The following is a 21127-nucleotide window of genomic DNA, read 5'->3' as shown; positions in this document are numbered from 1 at the left end:
TCAGCCTCATCCGGGACGGTGAGGAGTCGGCCTAGCACAAAATGCAAATGGGAAATCCGTGGACGATCCTAGTATTTTGTTATCCTATTCAGGCTACACACCTCTGTGAAGTTAGGAGGCTCGGCTAGAAGCTCAAACCAACCATTTTTATCCACACCAAACACCAATCAAGCATCTAAATAAGCCTACACCACAACATAAATGGCTTTGTAATCACTGTACATGGCTGCAGTTATAAGCATCCAGTTATGGCTAATCACAGTGTATCCTCATGTCCTCTCAAACCAAAGCTAATCTCCCGCTGAGATCAGCTGTACAGCTCATATTACTCAAATCACCAAAATTACAGACTAATTAGCTGGATAAAAGTAACAACAAACGAGCGAATATGCATATACAATCACCACTGACTTAGTTTTGCAGTTTTCGCCGTTTCGAGTCCAAAAATAACTCAGTTGTTGACAAAAATAATTCCAGCCACCATTTTGGATATTGCATATTGCCTGGGAGTTGTGTGCCTGCCTTCTCTCCCTTTTTTCTGCAGAGAGGAAGTGTGCCGCTTTTTTACACCCACTCTTTTTTGTGGTTTGGTAGCCAACTCATAGTAGTTACATAGACATCCAGGGTATCAAATGAAAGGTCGATCGATGCCCCATCACTGTGGGATGTTCCGTTCTCACGCTACACGCCTTTAAAACATGGGTGTGCTTTTGATCACAGGAATGTTAATCAATATTCACTATTTTTAGTTTTGGAACCTTTATGTTATTTGGAACGTGGTCGTATGGACAGAAATAGTGTTTTAAAGATAACTCCCAATAAGAGTCAACATTTAAACAGTAAATATTGTCAAAATATGGACATTCGCCTGGTAAATTCTTTAAATTATTGATAACTGTTGTATTTTAGTTTATTGTCATCACATTTGTAGCTACAATTGCATTCCAGGCATATTAGAATATATTCAGTTGCATTACAATTTGTCTTACGATGGTTTTGATGGTTTATTGCATTAAAAATATGGCTTTTTTAGCAGGCAAGGATGAAAAATATATTTTCCTTTATAGCTACTCCATTTATTCCGTGATGGTAAAATAAATATGTTAAGTTACAGTGGATTTATATTCCTTAGCTTCTGAACCTTCAAAGGAGACCAGAATTATGCATCTAGGCCAAGTGGTTGAGGAGTTATTACTGATTCATTTTTCATGTTATTTTAGGCATTTTTCCTTGAAAAGTGTGGCAGTCCCCACTTAATCAGCTGGCTCTCTGGTGCTGCCAGAACAACCTGGAGCTTAACACGCTCAAAACTGTGGAGATAATTGTGGACTTCAGGAGGAGCCTCCCCCACTCTGCCCCCCCATCACCATACTCAACAGCCCTGTGTCTGCTGTGGAATCCTTCAGGTTTCTGGGTTCCACTATATCCCAGGACCTGAAGTGGGAGCCCAACACGGACACCATAATCAAGAAGGTCCAGCAGAGGATGAACTTCCTGCGCCATCTCAGGAAGCTCAACCTGCCTAAGGAGCTGCTGATCCATTTCTACACAGCCATCATCCAGTCTGTCCTCTGCACCTCCATCACTGTCTGGTTTGGATCTGCCAGCAAAAAGGACAGGAGCAGACTACAACGGACAGTCAGGAATGCAGAAAAGATTGGTGCCAACCTGCCCTCCATTCAGGACTTATACATTTCCAGAGTCAGGAAACGTGCAGGAAACATCAATGCGGATCCATCTCACCCCGGACACAACCTGTTCCAGCTTCTCCCCTCTGGTAGGCGCTACAGAGCACTGTACGCCAAAACCAACAGACTCAGGAACAGTTTCTTCCCCCAAGCCATCACTCTGATGAACAGTGAATGAAACGTCTGCAATAACCCAGTAACTCTGAGACCTGTTTACTGGCTGACACTTACCATTTATTCATCATTCTCTATTTCAGAGCTGTTCATACTGTTCATAGTGTCATATATTGTAGATACTGTATACCAAATCCACCTACCGCATATATAACACCTGCACATAATACTTATTTATTCCTGCATCCTTTGCACTGTGCTCCATCACACTGTGTACATGTGTACATGCATGCTTGCATGTGTATGTGCACCTGTATATCACATCCACCCATTAACAATAATGGTAATAATAATTTACTTCTGCATCCTTTGCACTCTGCTCATTGCAGTATTGTCTCAATCTATTTTGTTTTGTTTATAGTGTGTGTATATATGTGTTCTCTATGCTGTAGCTTGTGTGATTTTATTACTGTATGATTGTATAAGTAAGCACATCGTGAGCATTGTACAATCCAGAGTCAAATTCCTCATATGTGTACACAAACCTGACAATAAAGCGTCTGATTCTGACTTCCCATCCCAGTAGTAACCTGTTCCTTCTGTTCTCTGTCCCTCCAGAGCTCCCACAGCAACATGTCTGGAAGGAGGAGGAGGTTCTGGCTGACCAGCAGCTCTGTATTCAGGAGAGGAACTCCAGTCTGGACCAAGAGGACCCAGAGCCTCCACAGATTAAAGAGGAACAGGAGGAACTCTGTACCAGTCAGGAGGGAGAGCAGCTTGTACTGAAGCAGGAGACTGATACCTTTATGTTGACTCCTACTTATGAGGAAAGAGACCACAGTGAAGCAGAACTGAAAAGTGACCACCAGCTCCTCTCTCACAGCTGTCATGTAGCTGAGAGCCAAGATCAGAAAGGAGGCGAGCATGAAGACTCAGGATCAACTAGAGATGCAGAGCCAGAACAAAAGAATCAAGATCACAAAAGCAGAAGCCACAGAAACAATGTAAACAAGTCTACCATGTCAGAGGTTCACCATAATCCTCACACAGGTAAAAACTCTTTCAAATGTGACACATGTGGAAAATACTTTGAGAAGCTATACGTTTGTAAAACATGCGGAAAATCTTTTAGCCAGAAATGTAGCTTGAAAGTACACATGAGAGCCCACACAGGTGAGAAGCCGTACCTTTGCAAGACCTGTGGGAAAAGATTCAGTGCCAGTTCAGGATTGAGAACACTTATGAGAATCCACACTGGTGAGAAGCCGTATACTTGCGAAACATGCGTATACAGCCATGCAGCATATTAGCTAAATATGTTGGGAGATAATTCTGTTCTAGAGGTTTGTGGTCAAAACACACAAGAACTCACAGAAGTGAGGAGCTGCATCATTGCAGCATTTGTGGGGAAAGCTTTACTCAAATCAATTACTTGAACAAAAAAAACTGCAAGTAGGGCCCTCTGAAATCCTTTACATCTTTTTTTGAGATTCTATTTATTTTTTTATTTATTTTTTTACATATTGTTTTCTGTTTTAATTTTTCTGAATTGTGTGTGTTTAGATTTAAGCGCATTTCGTCATCAGAAAGAGTGTTTAGCATGTGGTTGATTAATAAAATAATAATTCAGTATCAGTGAATTTGGCGTATCGTACAGAAATGCTTATAGAAATATTCAAATGTATGCACCATTATTTATGGAACCCAATTCACAATAAATTTTTTGCAGCAGTAGGATATTAAAACACTGTAACATCAGGCCACCAAGCCATTCTTAAATTCAAAATCCATTCATCCTTATTACTGCTCCATGTAGTATAGTTTATTTCTGTTTACCTTGTTATGATTGTTGAGTATTGACTGTTTCTTGTCTGGTATGTAGCAGAAGGGAGTTGCAAAGAGAAATTATTTTTACAACCCTGTTGAAAGGCCAGTTGTAGCTTTCTCATTTTTTCCCAACTTAATATCTGACTCCGCCCACACAGCCACTAAGTATTCATCAAGCTTGCATTTTGCGTCCACTGATGTGATTGCACTTGAGAGTTTGTTGAAGTGATGAGCTTTTTCTAGTGTCCCGAAGCACTTCAACATGACTGTGTGAGCCAATGATTGAGTAAGAACAGGACCGGCCCTGGCAATGTTGGCGCCCTAGGCGAGATTCAAACGGCGCCCCTAACCCTAAAAAGGCCACTTAATGGCCATTGCTCCCCTATCCTCAAGAATGTTTTAAATGTTCAGCTGGCAAACTCACAATTTTAGCATGTATAAATGAAAAGCCAAGTCATTAATCATGGTCAATAATGAATTATTGTTATCTGCATACTTGTCAATCTCAACATCTTAGCCTAAATTAGGAGACCAAACCTATTCCCCTCCTGAAACTGTGTCTCAACCCAGAGACTGTTTTCTTGCAGTATGTGGCAGATTTCTTGAAATGCAAGACCATTGGTTTAGTTTCAATAGTGGAGATGACTCAAATGAGGGTCTGGGGGTCCTCCCCCAGAAAGATTTAAGCATTGGTGACTTCATTTCCTGCATTCTGGTGACATTTCTGCCTTTTCTGCCTCAATTTATGGTGAAAAAGTCTTCATTTAGGGGAACACAAAATTCAGGCAGCAGGTGACAATTCAAAATATAAAAAATGTACAGAACATAATGCAGTGAGGCTTTCAGACATTCTGTAGCTATTTCTTTTAAATAGCCAATATTAATAAATATATTAATTTATTAAATATAATAAAAAAGACGTAATATTAAGAGACTAATGTCATCATTTGATCATCATCTTTTAAGTCTACCCTCTGCTGTGCATTACTTATTGCTCCTCTATGAGAAGCCGTCTAGGCCAAAATTGAATACTTTGCTTGCTCATACATATATACACGCTCGCATATACATACTGTCATGCACATACATACATACTTGCATACTAGTATGTATGTATCTGCAAGGTGAGTATTTATGTCTGCACAAGGTTAGTGTGTATATATGCGCGAGTATATACACGAGTGTATGTACACTGCTCAAAAAAATAAAGGGAACACTTAAACAACACAATGTAACTCCAAGTCAATCACACTCCTGTGAAATCAAACTGTCCACTTAGGAAGCAACACTGATTGACAATCAATTTCACATGCTGTTGTGCAAATGGAATAGACAACAGGTGGAAATTATAGGCAATTAGCAAGACACCCCCAATAAAGGAGTGGTTCTGCAGGTGGTGACCACAGACCACTTCTCAGTTCCTATGCTTCCTGGCTGATGTTTTGGTCACTTTTGAATGCTGGCGGTGCTTTCACTCTAGTGGTAGCATGAGATGGAGTCTACAACCCACATAAGTGGCTCAGGTAGTGCAGCTCATCCAGGATGGCACATCAATGCGAGCTGTGGCAAGAAGGTTTGCTGTGTCTGTCAGCGTAGTGTCCAGAGCATGGAGGCGCTACCAGGAGACAGGCCAGTACATCAGGAGATGTGGAGGAGGCCGTAGTAGGGCAACAACCCAGCAGCAGGACAACTACCTCCGCCTTTGTGCAAGGTGGAGCAGGAGGAGCACTGCCAGAGCCCTGCAAAATGACCTCCAGCAGGCCACAAATGTGCATGTGTCTGCTCAAATGGTCAGACTCCATGAGGGTGGTATGAGGGCCCAACGTCCACAGGTGGGGGTTGTGCTTACAGCCCAACACCGTGCAGGACGTTTGGCATTTGCCAGAGAACACCAAGATTGGCAAATTGGCGCCCTGTGCTCTTCACAGATGAAAGCAGGTTCACACTGAGCACATGTGACAGACGTGACAGAGTCTGGAGACGCCGTGGAGAACGTTCTGCTGCCTGCAACATCCTCCAGCATGACCGGTTTGGCGGTGGGTCAATAATGGTGTGGGGTGGCATTTCTTTGGGGGGCCGCACAGCCCTCCATGTGCTCGCCAGAGGTAGCCTGACTGCCATTAGGTACCGAGATGAGATCCTCAGACCCCTTGTGAGACCATATGCTGGTGCAGTTGGCCCCGGGTTCCTCCTAATGCGAGACAATGCTAGACCTCATGGGGCTGGAATGTGTCAGCAGTTCCTGCAAGAGGAAGACATTGATGCTATGGACCGGCCCGCCCGTTCCCCAGACCTGAATCCAATTGAGCACATCTGGGACATCATGTCTCGCTCCATCCACCAACGCCACGTTGCACCACAGACTGTCCAGGAGTCGGCGGATGCTTTAGTCCAGGTCTGGGAGAAGATCCCTCAGGAGACCATCCGCCACCTCATCAGGAGCATGGCCAGGCGTTGTAGGGAGGTCATACAGGCACGTGGAGGCCACACACACTACTGAGCCTCATTTTGACTTGTTTTAAGGACATTACATCAAAGTTGGATCGGCCTGTAGTGTGGTTTTCCACTTTGATTTTGAGTGTGACTCCAAATCCAGACCTCCATGGGTTGATAAATTTAATTTCCATTGATCATTTTTGTGTGATTTTGTTGTCAGCACATTCAACTATGTTAAGAAAGGAGTATTTAATGAGATTATTTCATTCATTCAGATCTAGGATGTGTTATTTTAGTGTTCCCTTTATTTTTTTGAGCAGTGTATATATGTGAGGGTGAGTATGTGTGTATGTGCAAGGTTAGTATGTACAGAGAGGAGAACAAGTATTTGATACACTGCTGATTTTGCAGACTTTGCTACTTACTTCTGCTTTTCTGATGTATCAAATACTTATGTCATGCAATAAAATGCAAATTAATTATTTAAAAATCATACAATGTGATTTTCTGGATTTTTGTTTTAGATTCCGTCTCTCACAGTTGAAGTGTACCTATGATAAAAATTACAGACCTCTTAATTCTTTGTAAGTAGGAAAACCTGCAAAATCAGCAATGTCAGCCTCTCAACTCCACAGGAGCTGCTGCTGAGTTTATTAACCCTGAGAGGAGGGAAATACTGCATTTTCTGTTCTAGAAAGAGCAACTTTAACTCCTGTGACAACTTTAACACTGTAGTGAGGGAGGAGCATCTGCCAATCACAGACTGGGAACTGATCAAATAAAAGCCTCAGCTAAATCAGTAAATGCCAATGAAACGTGTGAAGGTTTATTAATAGTGAATTAACTCCACAGACTTATCTGGATGAGTGGTGCAGTGGCAGAAAAATTGATTTTTATACAGTAGGTTCCTGGTTCAAATCCCAGGCATAAGCAATTTCTTTACATTTTTTCAAGGGGATAATAGTAGTGGTAGTAGATAATAATAATTTGTTTTTCTTTAAAAATGTTCCTCTTCCTCCTAAATGTAATTGTGACCATAACAGGTGATTTCTTATGACTGGCGGACTAATCTGCTTTTTGCGCAGATTCAGTTTTTTGACATTTACCTGACGCTATCCAAAGCAACTTACAATTGCTATACATGTCAGAGGTCACACGCCTGGAGCAATGAGGGGTTAAGTTTCTTGCTCAGGGACACAATTGGTGTCACAGTGGGAATCGAACCCATGTCTCCCACACCAAAGGTATGTGTCTTATCTATGCGCCATCACCACCCATTGATACAAAACAATTATTCTACCACTGCGTCACTCATCCAGTAATAAACCAGTAATAAACCATCACTTGTTTTGCTTTCAAAGCAAGGCCCCACACCCCTCTTGTAATACGGCAGTAGAGTAGTAGTAGTAGAGATGGTGGACACCTACAAGTTCCTGGGGTTGCACCTCAAAAACAAACTGGACTGGACAGACAACACAGAGGCCCTTTACAGGAAAGGACAGAGGTGGCTGTTCTTCCTGAGGAGGCCAACAAACTGTGCAAGCTGGTGAAGAAGGCCAGCTCAGTGGTGGGAATGGAACTGGACAGTGGGGAGGCAGTGACTGAGAGGAGAATAAGCGGGAAGCTGAAATCCATCATGGACAACCCCTCTCATCCTCTCTATGCTGAGCTGAGGCAGCTGGGATTTGAACCGGGACCTACTGCATGGAAATCAATTTTTCTGCCACTGCACCACTCATCCAGACAAGTCTATAATTCACCAGAGTTAATTCACCAGTAATAAACCTACATTGGCATTTACTGATTTAGCTAAGGCTTTTATTTGATATACATATATTCATACTTTTACTCGCACATACATACATATTCAGTTTGTGTATATATACATACTTTACCTCGCGCATATATACATACTAACCTTGCACATACATACATACTCACTTTGCGCATATATACATACTCACCCTCACATATATACATACTTAAACTCGCGAATATATACATACTAACCTTGTGCATACATAAATACTCACCTTGTGGATACATACATACTTATAAATGACAGTATGTATGTATGTGCAAGGGAGTATGTGAATGTGAATGCAAAGTATGGAATTTTGGCCTAGGCGGTGTCTCATACGCCGCTGGAACTCTCCCCTTTAGACCGTTTGACCAACACAGGCTTCCCCCGCAGCCACTTGCGGAGCTCTTCAACTCCGACAATATTCAAGCACATTTTTGATCGGCCATCACTTCTCGTAAAACTGTCAATATTTGAAATCTACACAGCTGATTTCTCACCTCAAAAGTGGATTTAGTGATGAAATTACATACGAAAACTAAAATATAAAACTTTCTGTTGCTGGCCTCTGTCTGGTGCACAATGATGATGCAGTGAATGCAGTGGTCTGGGGCAGCTGTGGCTCAGGAGGTAGAGCGGGTTGGCTGTTAATCGGAAGGTCGGCGGTTCCATCCCTGGCTCCCCCTGGTTGCGTGTCGAAGTGTCCTTGGGCAAGCTACTGAACCCCAATTTGCCCCTGGCAGCTGTTCCGCCAGTGTGTGAATGTTAGTTTCCGTTTAAGCACTTAGGCTCAGTGTATGACTGGTGAATGCAGATGTAGTGTAAAAGTGCTTTGATTGGTCGAAAAGATATACAAGTACGGAATAGTGAATATTCTCTCTGACTAATCAGCAGTCTGTCCTGTTTTCAAGTTACATTTTAGTATCCCTCAGCTCGCTTGGAACCTCGACGGAGGTGAGGTGATACGAAAAAAAGTACCTGGAAGCAGGTACAGGTGCAACATTTCTACAATGGAAAACCAAACAAAGGTGAGTGGAGCCAAAGGGCCTCTGCTCAGACTAGCTTGGTTTGAGGGCGTGCCTGACCCCGCTAGCCACTTGGCAAGCTTTATGACGCGTTTTCATTGTGACGTCACAAGTAAAGGAAGTGAAGGGCTGGACTACAAACGAGCTGTTTTCAAGCGGTTCAGAGCAGAGCTTTCTGTGGGAGATGGGAACTCCCTTTGGGCTGGACTTTGGGCTTTTTCACTTTGCAAACCTGTTATATGCAAAAAAGAGATGTAACTCAATAAAGGAGAGGGGAAAAGCCAAAAAGCATAATACCACCTCTTTAAAACAAAATGCAGTTACTATTTTCAACCACTAGATGGCAACTGTAGCCCTACTGAGACATGACTACTGGCAACATGAGACTTGAAAGTTACTAGACATTAGGGACCGCCCTGGTAGACATCAGTTGCCAGATCTCGCGATAAACAAACTGGCCATTTTTAAACGAGGGATACGTTACGATTTCGGCCTTTCAGCGAGCAACGAGCGAGAGTTTACTGCAGACACTGGAAGCAAAAAGACATTTACTTTGGTCTTGTAAGTATCTGTGTCTTTGTTTGACATGTCTTCATTATTTATCTACATTATATGTTAACGTGTAGGAACCGTGACATTTCAGCGTGTAAGTGTAGAGTAAGGCATGTTGTGGTTAGCTTAACATGCTGCATGCAAGTGTAACTTAACGTTACTCCATGATATCCACGGGTATTTTACTCACTAGATCATTATGATGTGAAAATATGAGTTTTTGACTTTTGACCCTAATATTTATTGCAAATTATCCAGCATACAGTCACAACAATAAATATTCAGAACACTTACATTCACAGCACATAGCGCTCTCAAAAGAATAAAAGCAGCTTTCCCTATTGTCTATTTGGTTGTTCTAATGCAAAATGAAGGCTAAAACATGATGGCTAAAACAGGGGTCAGTAATAAATCAGAATCAGTTTTATTGCCAGGTATGTGTACACAGGGCTGTTGAGTATGGTGATGGGGGGGCAGAGTGGGGGGGCTCCTCCTGAAGAGAGTCGAGGTGTTGCAGGATGTAATGCAGACCCAAGTTGATAACATCATCCACTGACCTGGTAGCCCTGTAGGCAAACTGCAGGGGGTCCAGCAGGGGGCCTGTAATGTCCTTCAGGTGGGCCAACACCAGTCTTTCAAAGGACTTTATGACTACAGATGTCAGGGCGACCGGCCTGTAGTCATTCAGTCCAGAGATGGAGGCTTTTTGGGGACCGGGATGACTGTGGAGCGTTTGAAGCAGGAGGGAACTTCACTCAGCTCCAGTGATTTGTTGAAGATCTGAGTGAAGATGGGGGCCAGCTGGTCACAGATTTTCAGGCGCGATGGTGAGACACCGTCAGGTCCAGGAGCCTTCCTGATCTTCTGCCTTTGGAAGAGGTGGCTCACGTCCTCTTCACAGATCTTGAGTGCAGGTGAGAGCTCAGACGGGGAAGCGGTGGAATAGTATGAGCAGTATGTCCAATGTTTAAGAGCTCTTCTCTGGTAAAAGTTACCAGAGAGGGACGGCAGAAAACCGCGTTAATTAACAAAAACACAAAAAGCACTACAGAGCGTAATCCCGAGGCGGCCGACTGCGGCGCCATCTTGATTATAAGATAAGGGCTTTTAAATTAAAAAGAAAAAAACGTTATAAATGAAAAGATTGGTTTTTTTTTTTACCTTCGTTAGAATGATAATTAGAAATATATTGTATGTTTTCATTTAAAATCATTTGTTGATGGTAGTCATGTCTTGACAAAACAGTGAATGTAGTCACTTATAATATTTACTTATATTCATATTCTTACATATTCAACAGTTATGGATCCCATTTACCCGAGAGACTGGCACCAACCGAGAGACCCATCTGTTGCTCTTCCTGCATGAAGTAGCAGCTTAAATGAAGATCTAGATTTGGATGTAACCAACCCATTTATTTTGTCATTCTTTTCGTTTTTATTACCGCATGTTGTGGAAATTGTTTGTATTTTCAGTTTTCTATTTATAATAATATTTTATCAATAATTCCTTTTATATTTTCATCATGTTGTTTTTTTCTTAAGTTGTCTACGTTGTAATCCTTTTTCTTAATAAAATCTTTATATTTAATTTGTTTGGACAGATTAGCATTCATGACAACCTGTTATGTTTGAGTAAAAAAATCCTTTAGCCACTATTCTGTTTTTATTAGAAGTAGATATGTCATTCAAAATCTGTGTATTTGGTCTATTGTTGGGCTATGGTTAGACGTCTGTTATCTTTTCACTGACAGCCCAAATTCAGCCACGTTTTTAACCGAGTGAAGTCTGTGCAAGATGCATATAGACGACCGCTACCCTCCTTGTTTTGTAGACATCGCCCAACCCTACTGAACATAGTGTTTCTGCTGCTCCCTGATGAAAGATACCTGCTAATACCTGTTAAAAAAAATTAAAAAATAAAAACTGGACTCTGATGGTAAAAGTTTTAACAAGCTAGATAAACAAATAGCTTTGGTTTTATATTTGATTTGAAGACATTAATGTTTAAGTTGAGATTTACAAGAAATATATTCTGGCTACTGTGTAAAGGGAATACTGCTGGTAAAAAGCATCTTATTTGTTTAAAGTGTTTGCAAACCACATATTATTGTACTTTTGTGTATATAGCAGTACATTTAAATTAAAAGAGCACAATACACTACTTTAGAATTCACATGCCATCACCCAGAGCTGCTTTCATGCCATAATTTGCCACACAGCCTGTGTTAGCACACAGTGGACTGGGGCAGATCCAGAGATTAGCACCCCTGTGTACTGAAGCAAGAATCAGTTTTTGATCTGAAATTGTTTTGAATTGAGAATCGATTTTGAATCTAATTGTGACCCAAAGAATTAGAATTGAATCATGAAATACCAAAAGATTCACTCCCTATAGTTAAAATAGTTACTTTGCATGAAAAATAACTAATGAGCTTTATAATAATATGCATTGTTCAACTATCCAACAGGATGTAGAATGGACGGAAATGAATTTTGACTTGCTGCTACGTACAAAGTGGCATCAGTAACATCAAATGTTATATGATTATGTTGCGCTGCCAGAGGCCATTTGAATAATGATTAAGATAACATTCCTTACATTAAATATATTTTGCCTACAGTAGTTTTGTACTTTTACTGAACAAACATTTTGAATGCGCTGTGAATTACTGTGGTATTTCTACTTAAACAATTTGAATACTTCTTCCACTACTGCTAATTTGTTTTTTTGCAAAATTATTATCTGCAAAGTAAAAAAAAGACGTCTGTGAGAGTAGTAGTCGATGAAGGAGTACCAAAATGCACTGTGAATTGAAGCGAGGTAGATGTACATCTTTGCTACTGATAATAAACACATTTTTAATAAAATGCCATCAGTTGAAGCGCACGTCGGAACTTAACAGTGTGACATCCAGCGGAAGTAAACAATACAAGCGACAGCGTTAGCTGCGTTTGAATTCACTGGAAGTCTTTATTGTAGTTGTAGCGCCTCTAATTATTTCATTTGTAATTAAGCAACAATGTCTTCAGTTGAGTGTTTGAGAGAATTTGTCAACGAGCGACTAACTGCTGCTGCTGAAGAAATATTCGGAGTTTTAAAAAAAACGATCGTCGAGTACGAGGAAGAGATCGATCGTCAGCGCAGACTGCTGGATATCGTTTGGAAACCCGACATAAAGCTACACAGGACAGGTGTGTAAAATTTCATTATTTTAGTAATATAGGAATTTGATACAAAATCATAAGTGTTTAAATATATACTGGTGCTCATTTCCTCACGTGTGTGCATCCTTTTCTTTCCCATCCCAGTAGTAGCCTGTTCCTTCTGTTGTCTGTCCCTCCAGAGCTCCCACAGCAACATGTCTGGAAGGAGGAGGAGGTTCTGGCTGACCAGCAGCTCTGTATTCAGGAGAGGAACTCCAGTCTGGACCAAGAGGACCCAGAGCCTCCACAGATTAAAGAGGAACAGGAGGAACTCTGTACCAGTCAGGAGGGAGAGCAGCTTGTACTGAAGCAGGAGACTGATACCTTTATGTTGACTCCTACTTATGAGGAAAGAGACCACAGTGAAGCAGAACTGAAAAGTGACCACCAGCTCCTCTCTCACAGCTGTCATGTAGCTGAGAGCCAAGATCAGAAAGGAGGCGAGCATGAAGACTCAGGATCAACTAGAGATGCAGAGCCAAAACAAAATCAAGATCACAAAAGCAGAAGCCACAGAAACAATGTAAACAAGTCTACCATGTCAGAGGTTCACCATAATCCTCACACAGGTAAAAACTCCTTCAAATGTGACACATGTGGAAAAGATTTTAAGTATAAGTCACTATTGCAGACACACCTGAGAATTCACACAGGTGAGAAGCCATATTCTTGCACTAGCTGTGGAAGAAGATTCAGTACCTCATCATATTTGAAGACTCATATAAGAATCCACACAGGCGAGAAGCCTTATTCTTGTACCAGCTGTGGGAAAAGATTTAGATACGCATCACATTTGAATGTTCATATAAGAATCCACACAGGTGAGAAATCATTTTCTTGCAAAACATGTGGGAAAGATTTCAGAACTAACAGTCACTTGAAAATCCACATGCGATATCATACAGGCGAGAAGCCGTACCTTTGCAAGACCTGTGGGAAATGTTTCCATGAAATGACAAAATTGAAAGTCCACATGAGAACCCACACAGGTGAGAAGCCGTACCTTTGCAAGATCTGTGGGAAAAGATTCACTGACAATTCAGGATTGAAAACACATCTGAGAATCCACACAGGTGAGAAGCCGTATACTTGCAAAACATGCGGGACATCTTTTAGCCAAAATGGTAGCTTGAAAATCCACATGAGAAGAGCCCACACTGGTGAGAAGCCGTAGCTTTGCACGATCTTCTGGACAATATATGCTGATGTGTCTAATTTGACATGGCACAAAAGATCGAATACAGGCATGTAGCATATTTGCTAAATATGTTATAATATGTAGATAATTCTGTTCTAGAGGTTTGTGGTCAAAACACACAAGAACTCACAGAAGTGAGGAGCTGCATCATTGCAGCATTTGTGGGGAAAGTTTTACTCAAATCAATTACTTGAACAAAAAAAACTGCAAGTAGGGCCCCCTGAAATCCTTTACATCTGTTTTGAGATTCTGTTTTTTTTGCTTTTTACATATTCTGTTTTCTGTTTTCATTTTTATGAATTGTGTGTGTTACGATTTAAGCACATTTCATCTTCAGAAAGAGTGTTTAATCATGTGGTAGATTAATAAAATAACATTTCAGTATGAAAATATTAAACTTGTCATCAGTATCAGTGAATTTGGTGTATTATACAGAAATGCTTATAGAAATATTAAAATGTATGCACCATTATTTATGGAACCCAATTCACAATAAATGTTTTGCAGCGGTAGGATATTAAAACACTAACGTCAGGCCACCAAGCCATTCTTAAATTCAAAATCCATTCATCCTTATACTGCTCCATGTAGTATAGTTTATTTCTGTTTACCTTTTTATGATTGTTGTATATTGACTGTTTCTTGTCTGGTATGTAGCAGAAGGGAGTTGCAAACAGAATTTCTTTTTACAACCCTTTTGTAAAATGACAATAAAATAATTTTGAATCCTTGAAAGTACTGTGAAATTATTTAGTTATACTATTTAATAGGGGACAATTCACAGTGAATGTATTGTTGCAATACATGTACTGTGAGTTGTCTTCTATTAAATAGGTGATTACCCGACTACTGAGAATCTGTTCTCACAGGACAGCCTCCATATGCTGCTGAGCACACATTGATAAGTGGGTCTGACGTAGGCTACTCTCATGTGGGCAATGCTCCTCCTAGTTTACAAAGCTTGACCGGTCGTAGCTTTCTCATTTTTTCCCAACTTAATATCTGACTCTGCCCACACAGCCACTAAGTATTCATCAAGCTTGCATTTTGCGTCCACTGATGTGATTGCACTTGAGAGTTTGTTGAAGTGATGAGCTTTTTCTAGTGTCCCGACGCACTTCAACATGACTGTGTGAGCCAACGATTGAGTAAGAAGGAGGCGCTGAATGGCAGCAGCATAGGTTTTTTCTGTTCAATTGGCTTAAGTGCTGTGGAAACCCAGATTTTTATAAATTGCCTCCACATTTTGGCAGATTCCACGATATTCTGCGTTTTACAGTTGATTAACATTTTTATTATCAATTTCTACGATTCCATCTGTGTTTTCTGCATTGTGGAGATCCATCATCTATGAATGGAAAACTTGCAGTATAGCTACATCTCAGCTGAAGGTTAAATGAGATGTCAATTTCTTAGTGTAAGGTTTCCCTACATGTGACTGTATTACTTGTGAAGGAGTTTCTCCTTCAGTAAGGCTTATATCACACAGGTTTCCCCAGGTCATGTAAGGGTCATTTACTGAGCTACAGTAAGCCAAAGGTGACATCCTGTGACTCTGAAACAGTAGGTCAGACTCTGTCTCTCCTCTCTGTTCAGCTGCCTTGATCAGAACGAACTCTGTGATCCATTCTCTAGGTAACCCAAGGTCCACATGATCTTAATTTTGTTTCTTTACAGCCAGACTGACCAGCTGTCTCTAGAAAGTGTTGCATGTGACTTGAATGACACACAATGTAACTTAGGGTAACAAACTTAATTCTAGGATAGTTTTTCTGTTATTTTTCTTTTACTGCTGTTTATACCTGTTTGTGTGCTTTGTGTATATAGATATTATCCTGCCATATGTGTTGTGTTTCGTTTTTGGTGAGTAGTAGTTTTTGTGTTTAGTTATTTTCTCTCCTGTACTGCAATAAGTCTTTTCTATTATATGCATTTGTATTTTCATGATTATGCAAATAAACTGAACTAAAGAGTGACATTTTACATTTGAGGGTTGCTGACATCACTGTTTTATATTGCTATATAAGAATTCCAATTGAATACTTACAATGTTAATTATACAGTGGGTACGGAAAGTATTCAGACCCCTTTAAATTTTTCACTCTTTGTTTCATTGCAGCCATTTTCCAAAAATCAAAAAGTTCATTTTATTTCTCAGTAATGTACACTCAGCACCCCATCTTGACAGAAAAAAACAGAAATGTAGAAATTTTTGCAAATTTATTAAAAAAGAAAAACTGAAATATCACATGGTCATAAGTATTCAGACCCTTTGCCGTGACACTCATATTTAACTCAGGTGCTGTCTATTTCTTCTGATCATCCTTGAGATGGTTCTACACCTTCATTTGAGTCCAGCTGTGTTTGATTATACTGATTGGACTTGATTAGGAAAGCCACACACCTGTCTATATAAGACCTTACAGCTCACAGTGCATGTCAGAGCAAATGAGAATCATGAGGTCAAAGGAACTGCCTGAAGAGCTCAGAGACAGAATTGTGGCAAGGCACAGATCTGGCCAAGGTTACAAAAAAATTTCTGCTGCACTTAAGGTTCCTAAGAGCACAGTGGCCTCCATAATCCTCAAATGGAAGACGTTTGGGACGACCAGAACCCTTCCTAGAGCTGGCCGTCCGGCCAAACTGAGCTATCGGGGGAGAAGAGCCTTGGTGAGAGAGGTAAAGAAGAACCCAAAGGTCACTGTGGCTGAGCTCCAGAGATGCAGTCGGGAGATGGGAGAAAGTTGTAGTAAGTCAACCATCACTGCAGCAATCCACCAGTCGGGGCTTTATGGCAGAGTGTCCCGACGGAAGCCTCTCCTCAGTGCAAGACACATGAAAGCCCGCATGGAGTTTGCTAAAAAACACCTGAAGGACTCCAAGATGGTGATAAATAAGATCCTCTGGTCTGATGTGACCAAGATAGAACTTTTTGGCCTTATTTCTAAGCGGTATGTGTGGAGAAAACCAGGCACTGCTCATCACCTGTCCAATACAGTCTCAACAGTGAAGCATGGGGGTGGCAGCATCATGCTGTGGGGGTGTTTTTCAGCTGCAGGGACAGGACGACCGGTTGCAATCGAGGGAAAGATGAATGCGGCCAAGTACAGGGATATCCTGGACGAAAACCTTTTCCAGAGTGCTCTGGACCTCAGACTGGGCCGAAGGTTTACCTTCCAACAAGACAATGACCCTAAGCACACCGCTAAAATAACGAAGGAGTGGCTTCACAACAACTCTGTGGCTGTTCTTGAATGGCCCAGCCAGAGCCCTGACTTAAACCCAATTGAGCATCTCTGGAGAGACCTGAAAATGGCTGTCCACCAACGTTTACCATCCAACCTGACAGAACTGGAGAGGATCTGCAAGGAGGAATGGCAGAGGATACGCAAATCCAGATGTGAAAAACTTGTTGCATCTTTCCCAAAACGACTCATGGCTGTATTAGATCAAAAGGGTGCTTCTACTAAATACTGAGCAAAGGGTCTGAATACTTATGACCATGTGATATTTCAGTTTTTCTTTTTTAATAAATTTGCAAAAATTCCTACATTTCTGTTTTTTTCTGTCAAGATTGGGTGCTGAGTGTACATTACTGAGAAATAAAATGAACTTTTTTGATTTTTGGAAAATGGCTGCAATGAAACAAAGAGTGAAAAATTTAAAGGGGTCTGAATACTTTCCGTACCCACTGTATATGTTGTAGTTACTAGGGGTGAGGGAAAACATTGATTCATGCAAGAATTTAAATTCCATTAAATGTTATTACATAAAACAATTACTCTCATCAAAACAGTTGATACCCACAGTAACACTGCCTCCCAAGCAAAATCAGAATCAAGTATTTCGGGAACCCTACCAGTGCCCGGGCCCACATCACATGCCATCACCCAGAGCTGCTTTCATGCCATAATTTGCCACACAGCCTGTGTTAGCACACAGTGGACTGGGGCAGATCCAGAGATTAGCACCCCTGTGTACTGAAGCAAGAATCAGTTTTTGATCTGAAATTGTTTTGAATTGAGAATCGATTTTGAATCTAATTGTGACCCAAAGAATTAGAATTGAATCATGAAATACCAAAAGATTCACTCCCTATAGTTAAAATAGTTACTTTGCATGAAAAATAACTAATGAGCTTTATAATAATATGCATTGTTCAACTATCCAACAGGATGTAGAATGGACGGAAATGAATTTTGACTTGCTGCTACGTACAAAGTGGCATCAGTAACATCAAATGTTATATGATTATGTTGCGCTGCCAGAGGCCATTTGAATAATGATTAAGATAACATTCCTTACATTAAATATATTTTGCCTACAGTAGTTTTGTACTTTTACTGAACAAACATTTTGAATGCGCTGTGAATTACTGTGGTATTTCTACTTAAACAATTTGAATACTTCTTCCACTACTGCTTATTTGTTTTTTTGCAAAATTATTATCTGCAAAGTAAAAAAAAGACGTCTGTGAGAGTAGTAGTCAAGAAAGGAGTACCATCAACAAAAGATAACCCATGGCAGAGATTCAGGAGGCATGATCATATGGTTTACATCAGAACTGACCCAGTCCATCACAGTTTGTAAAAAAGAAGAAGCTTATACACTCTTGAACAAAATCTTAAGACCGGGGGAAACATTGCAAGTACTCGCATTTCGCACTCGTGGATCATAACCGGGTTGTAAGTACTGCTTCACAATGCCAAAAGAAGAAACAGGAGCAAGAGACAAAAAATAGAGAGTAGGCAATTTATTGAAAACTGCATTTAAACTCAAACAGGCTGTTCATCAGCTGATCAAAAGTTTAAGACCATAAATAAACCTACAACAGAACTAAAAGTGTCAAAAAAGGACTCAGTAGTGAGTAGCCCCACCGTTCTTGTTGATCACCTCAAACACTCGTTTAGGCATGCTTGATGCGACTGTTCCCAGGAGGCTGCTGGTAATGTTGCTCCATGTGGTGAAGATGGCTTCACGAAGGGCATCCACGGTCTGAAACTGACGTCCGTTTTTGTAAACTTCCCTTGCCATCCATCCCCAAATGTTCTCAATGGGATTTAGATCAGGAGAACACGCGGGATGGTCCAAAGAGCAACGTTATTCTCCTGGAAGAAGTCCTTCGTCAGGTGGGCGTTGTGAATTGCAGCGTTGTCCTGTTGAAAGACCAAGTCATTACTGCACAGACGGGGGTCCTCAGTCAAGAGGGATGCCCGCTGCAACATGTCCACATAGCCAGTCGCCATTTGACGCCCCTGGACAACCTGAAGTTCCATTTTCCCATTGAAGGAAAAAGCACCCCAAATCATGATGGAGCCTCCTCCACTGTGCTGCGTAGAAAACATCTCCGGTGGGATCTCCTTGTCATGCCAGTAACGTTGGAAGCCAAATTTTTTCTCGTCAATGTCCCATGTTTGGTGCTCCCTTGCAAATTCCAAACGGGCAAGTTTGTGGCGTGGGAGGAGACATGGCCTTTGAAGACGTTTTTTGTTCTTGAAGCCCTTCTCTCGCAGATGATGTCTTATGGTTATTGGGCTACAGTCAGCATCAGTAAGTGCCTTAATTTGGGTCGAGGATCGACCTGTGTCTTCACAGACAACCCGTCGGATCCTGTGGCTCACTGCAGGTGAAATTTCTTTGGGTCTACCACTTGACTTTTTTGTCCCATAACTCTCAGGATCTTTTAAGAAATGTAAAATGACTGTCTTACTGCGTCCAACCTTGGCAGCGATGGCGCATTGCGAGAGGCCTTGCTTGTGCAGCTCAACAATCCTGCCACGTTCAACGAGAGAAAGCCTTTTTGCCTTTGCCATCAGGAGATCATGACAGTGTGACTGCCTGAAGATCAATGACGTGAAAGCCATATTTTTGTGCAGATTTTACCTCTTTAAGCCTATAGTCTTAAACTTTTGATCAGCTGATGAACAGCCTGTTTGAGTTTAAATGCAGTTTTCAATAAATTGCCTACTCTCTATTTTTTGTCTCTTGCTCCTGTTTCTTCTTTTGGCATTTTGAAGCAGAACTTACAACCCGCGCGAAATGCGAGTACTTGCAATGTTTCCCCTGGTCTTAAGATTTTGTTCAAGAGTGTATATGGTTGAAAATTAACAATAAGATGATTTGTGCTGAGCATCATGTCTACATGTGGGCCATCCATATACCTCCATCAGAATCCCCTACTACGACCCAGATATTTTCTCTATTCTTGAGGAGGAAATTAACCATTATAAAACCATGGGAAATGTATTACTCAGTGGGGACTTGAACGCTTGAACAGGGGAAAGAGCTGACATTTTGAACACCCAGGGAGACAAACACCTACCTGGAAGCACCTGCTTCCCCCTCCCTGAATGTCCTGCTAGAAAGAGCTTTGACAAGCTTATTAATACAAGCGGTATGCAGCTTTTTCAGCTCTGCCGTACGCTGGTTCTGTACATAGTCAACGGCAGGCTACGAGGGGACTCTCTGGGTCGCTACGCTTACAGCTCATCTCTTGGCAGTAGTACGGTAGATTATTTCATTGCAGATCTAGATCCAATGTCTCTCAGAGCTTTCACAGTCAGCCCCCTCACACCCCTCTCAGACCACAGCAAAATCACTATCTATCTGAAAAGGGCTCAGTCTAAGTCTTGAGCCCCTAGTGCCTGTGAACTGTTTAACAGCTCATCCTCATACAGATGGACCCCAGACAGCATGGGGGCGTACCAGAAGGCACTGGAAAATCAAAACATACATGATTTAACTCATTTATTTCTAACTGAAACATTTCACCAAAATTATTCTGGTGTAAATTCTGCTGTGGACAAAATCAATTAAATTTTTCATCATTTGGCTCTATTGTCTAATTTGAAAGCCTCCAAACCAAAACCTCAACAAAGGACCAATAACAAATGGTTTGACACTGAATGCAAAAACCTGAGGAAAACTTTAAGGAAATTATCAAATGAAAAGCATAGGGACCCAGATGACCACAACATACGCTGTCAATATGAGGCCACTCTGAAACAATACAAGTACACCCTAAAAACAAAGAAAGAACAATACAGCAAGAAGCAGCTCTGTGAATTTGAATTTGAGTCCAACCAGTTCTGGGAGAAATGGAACAACCTAAACAAAACCACAAAACTTGGCGATCCAAGATGGAAATACTTGGATTAATCACTTTAGTGAATTATACAGTAATATTATAAAAAATTATGATCAGTACAAGATATTCACAAAATGGAAAACTCTGGAGGTGGTGATAAAAAACAACCAAAACCCTCTAGATTACCCGGAAC

The 21127-nt window shown here is 41.1% G+C and overlaps 1 protein-coding gene across 5 annotated transcripts in view; it reads left to right on the top strand.

Annotated features, from left to right (window-relative positions):
- Nucleotides 1-21127, top strand: part of LOC119896995 (WD repeat-containing protein 87-like) — a 92743-nt gene that overhangs the window by 61521 nt on the left and 10095 nt on the right. For all 5 annotated transcript variants that reach the window (XM_038710497.1, XM_038710498.1, XM_038710496.1 and 2 more), the window contains 2 exons: nucleotides 2421-2852; nucleotides 12790-13218. In XM_038710497.1, the coding sequence (XP_038566425.1) occupies nucleotides 2421-2852; nucleotides 12790-13218 (861 nt within the window). The remainder of the gene's footprint in view (nucleotides 1-2420; nucleotides 2853-12789; nucleotides 13219-21127) is intronic.

The sequence above is a fragment of the Micropterus salmoides genome, unplaced genomic scaffold (assembly GCF_014851395.1).
Source record: "Micropterus salmoides isolate LMB-PRFRI ecotype aquatic unplaced genomic scaffold, ASM1485139v1 Ms_hic_scaffold_11, whole genome shotgun sequence".
NCBI lineage: Eukaryota > Metazoa > Chordata > Actinopteri > Centrarchiformes > Centrarchidae > Micropterus > Micropterus salmoides.
Note: the sequence above shows the minus strand (reverse complement) of the source record. Positions and strands in the feature narration are given on the sequence as shown.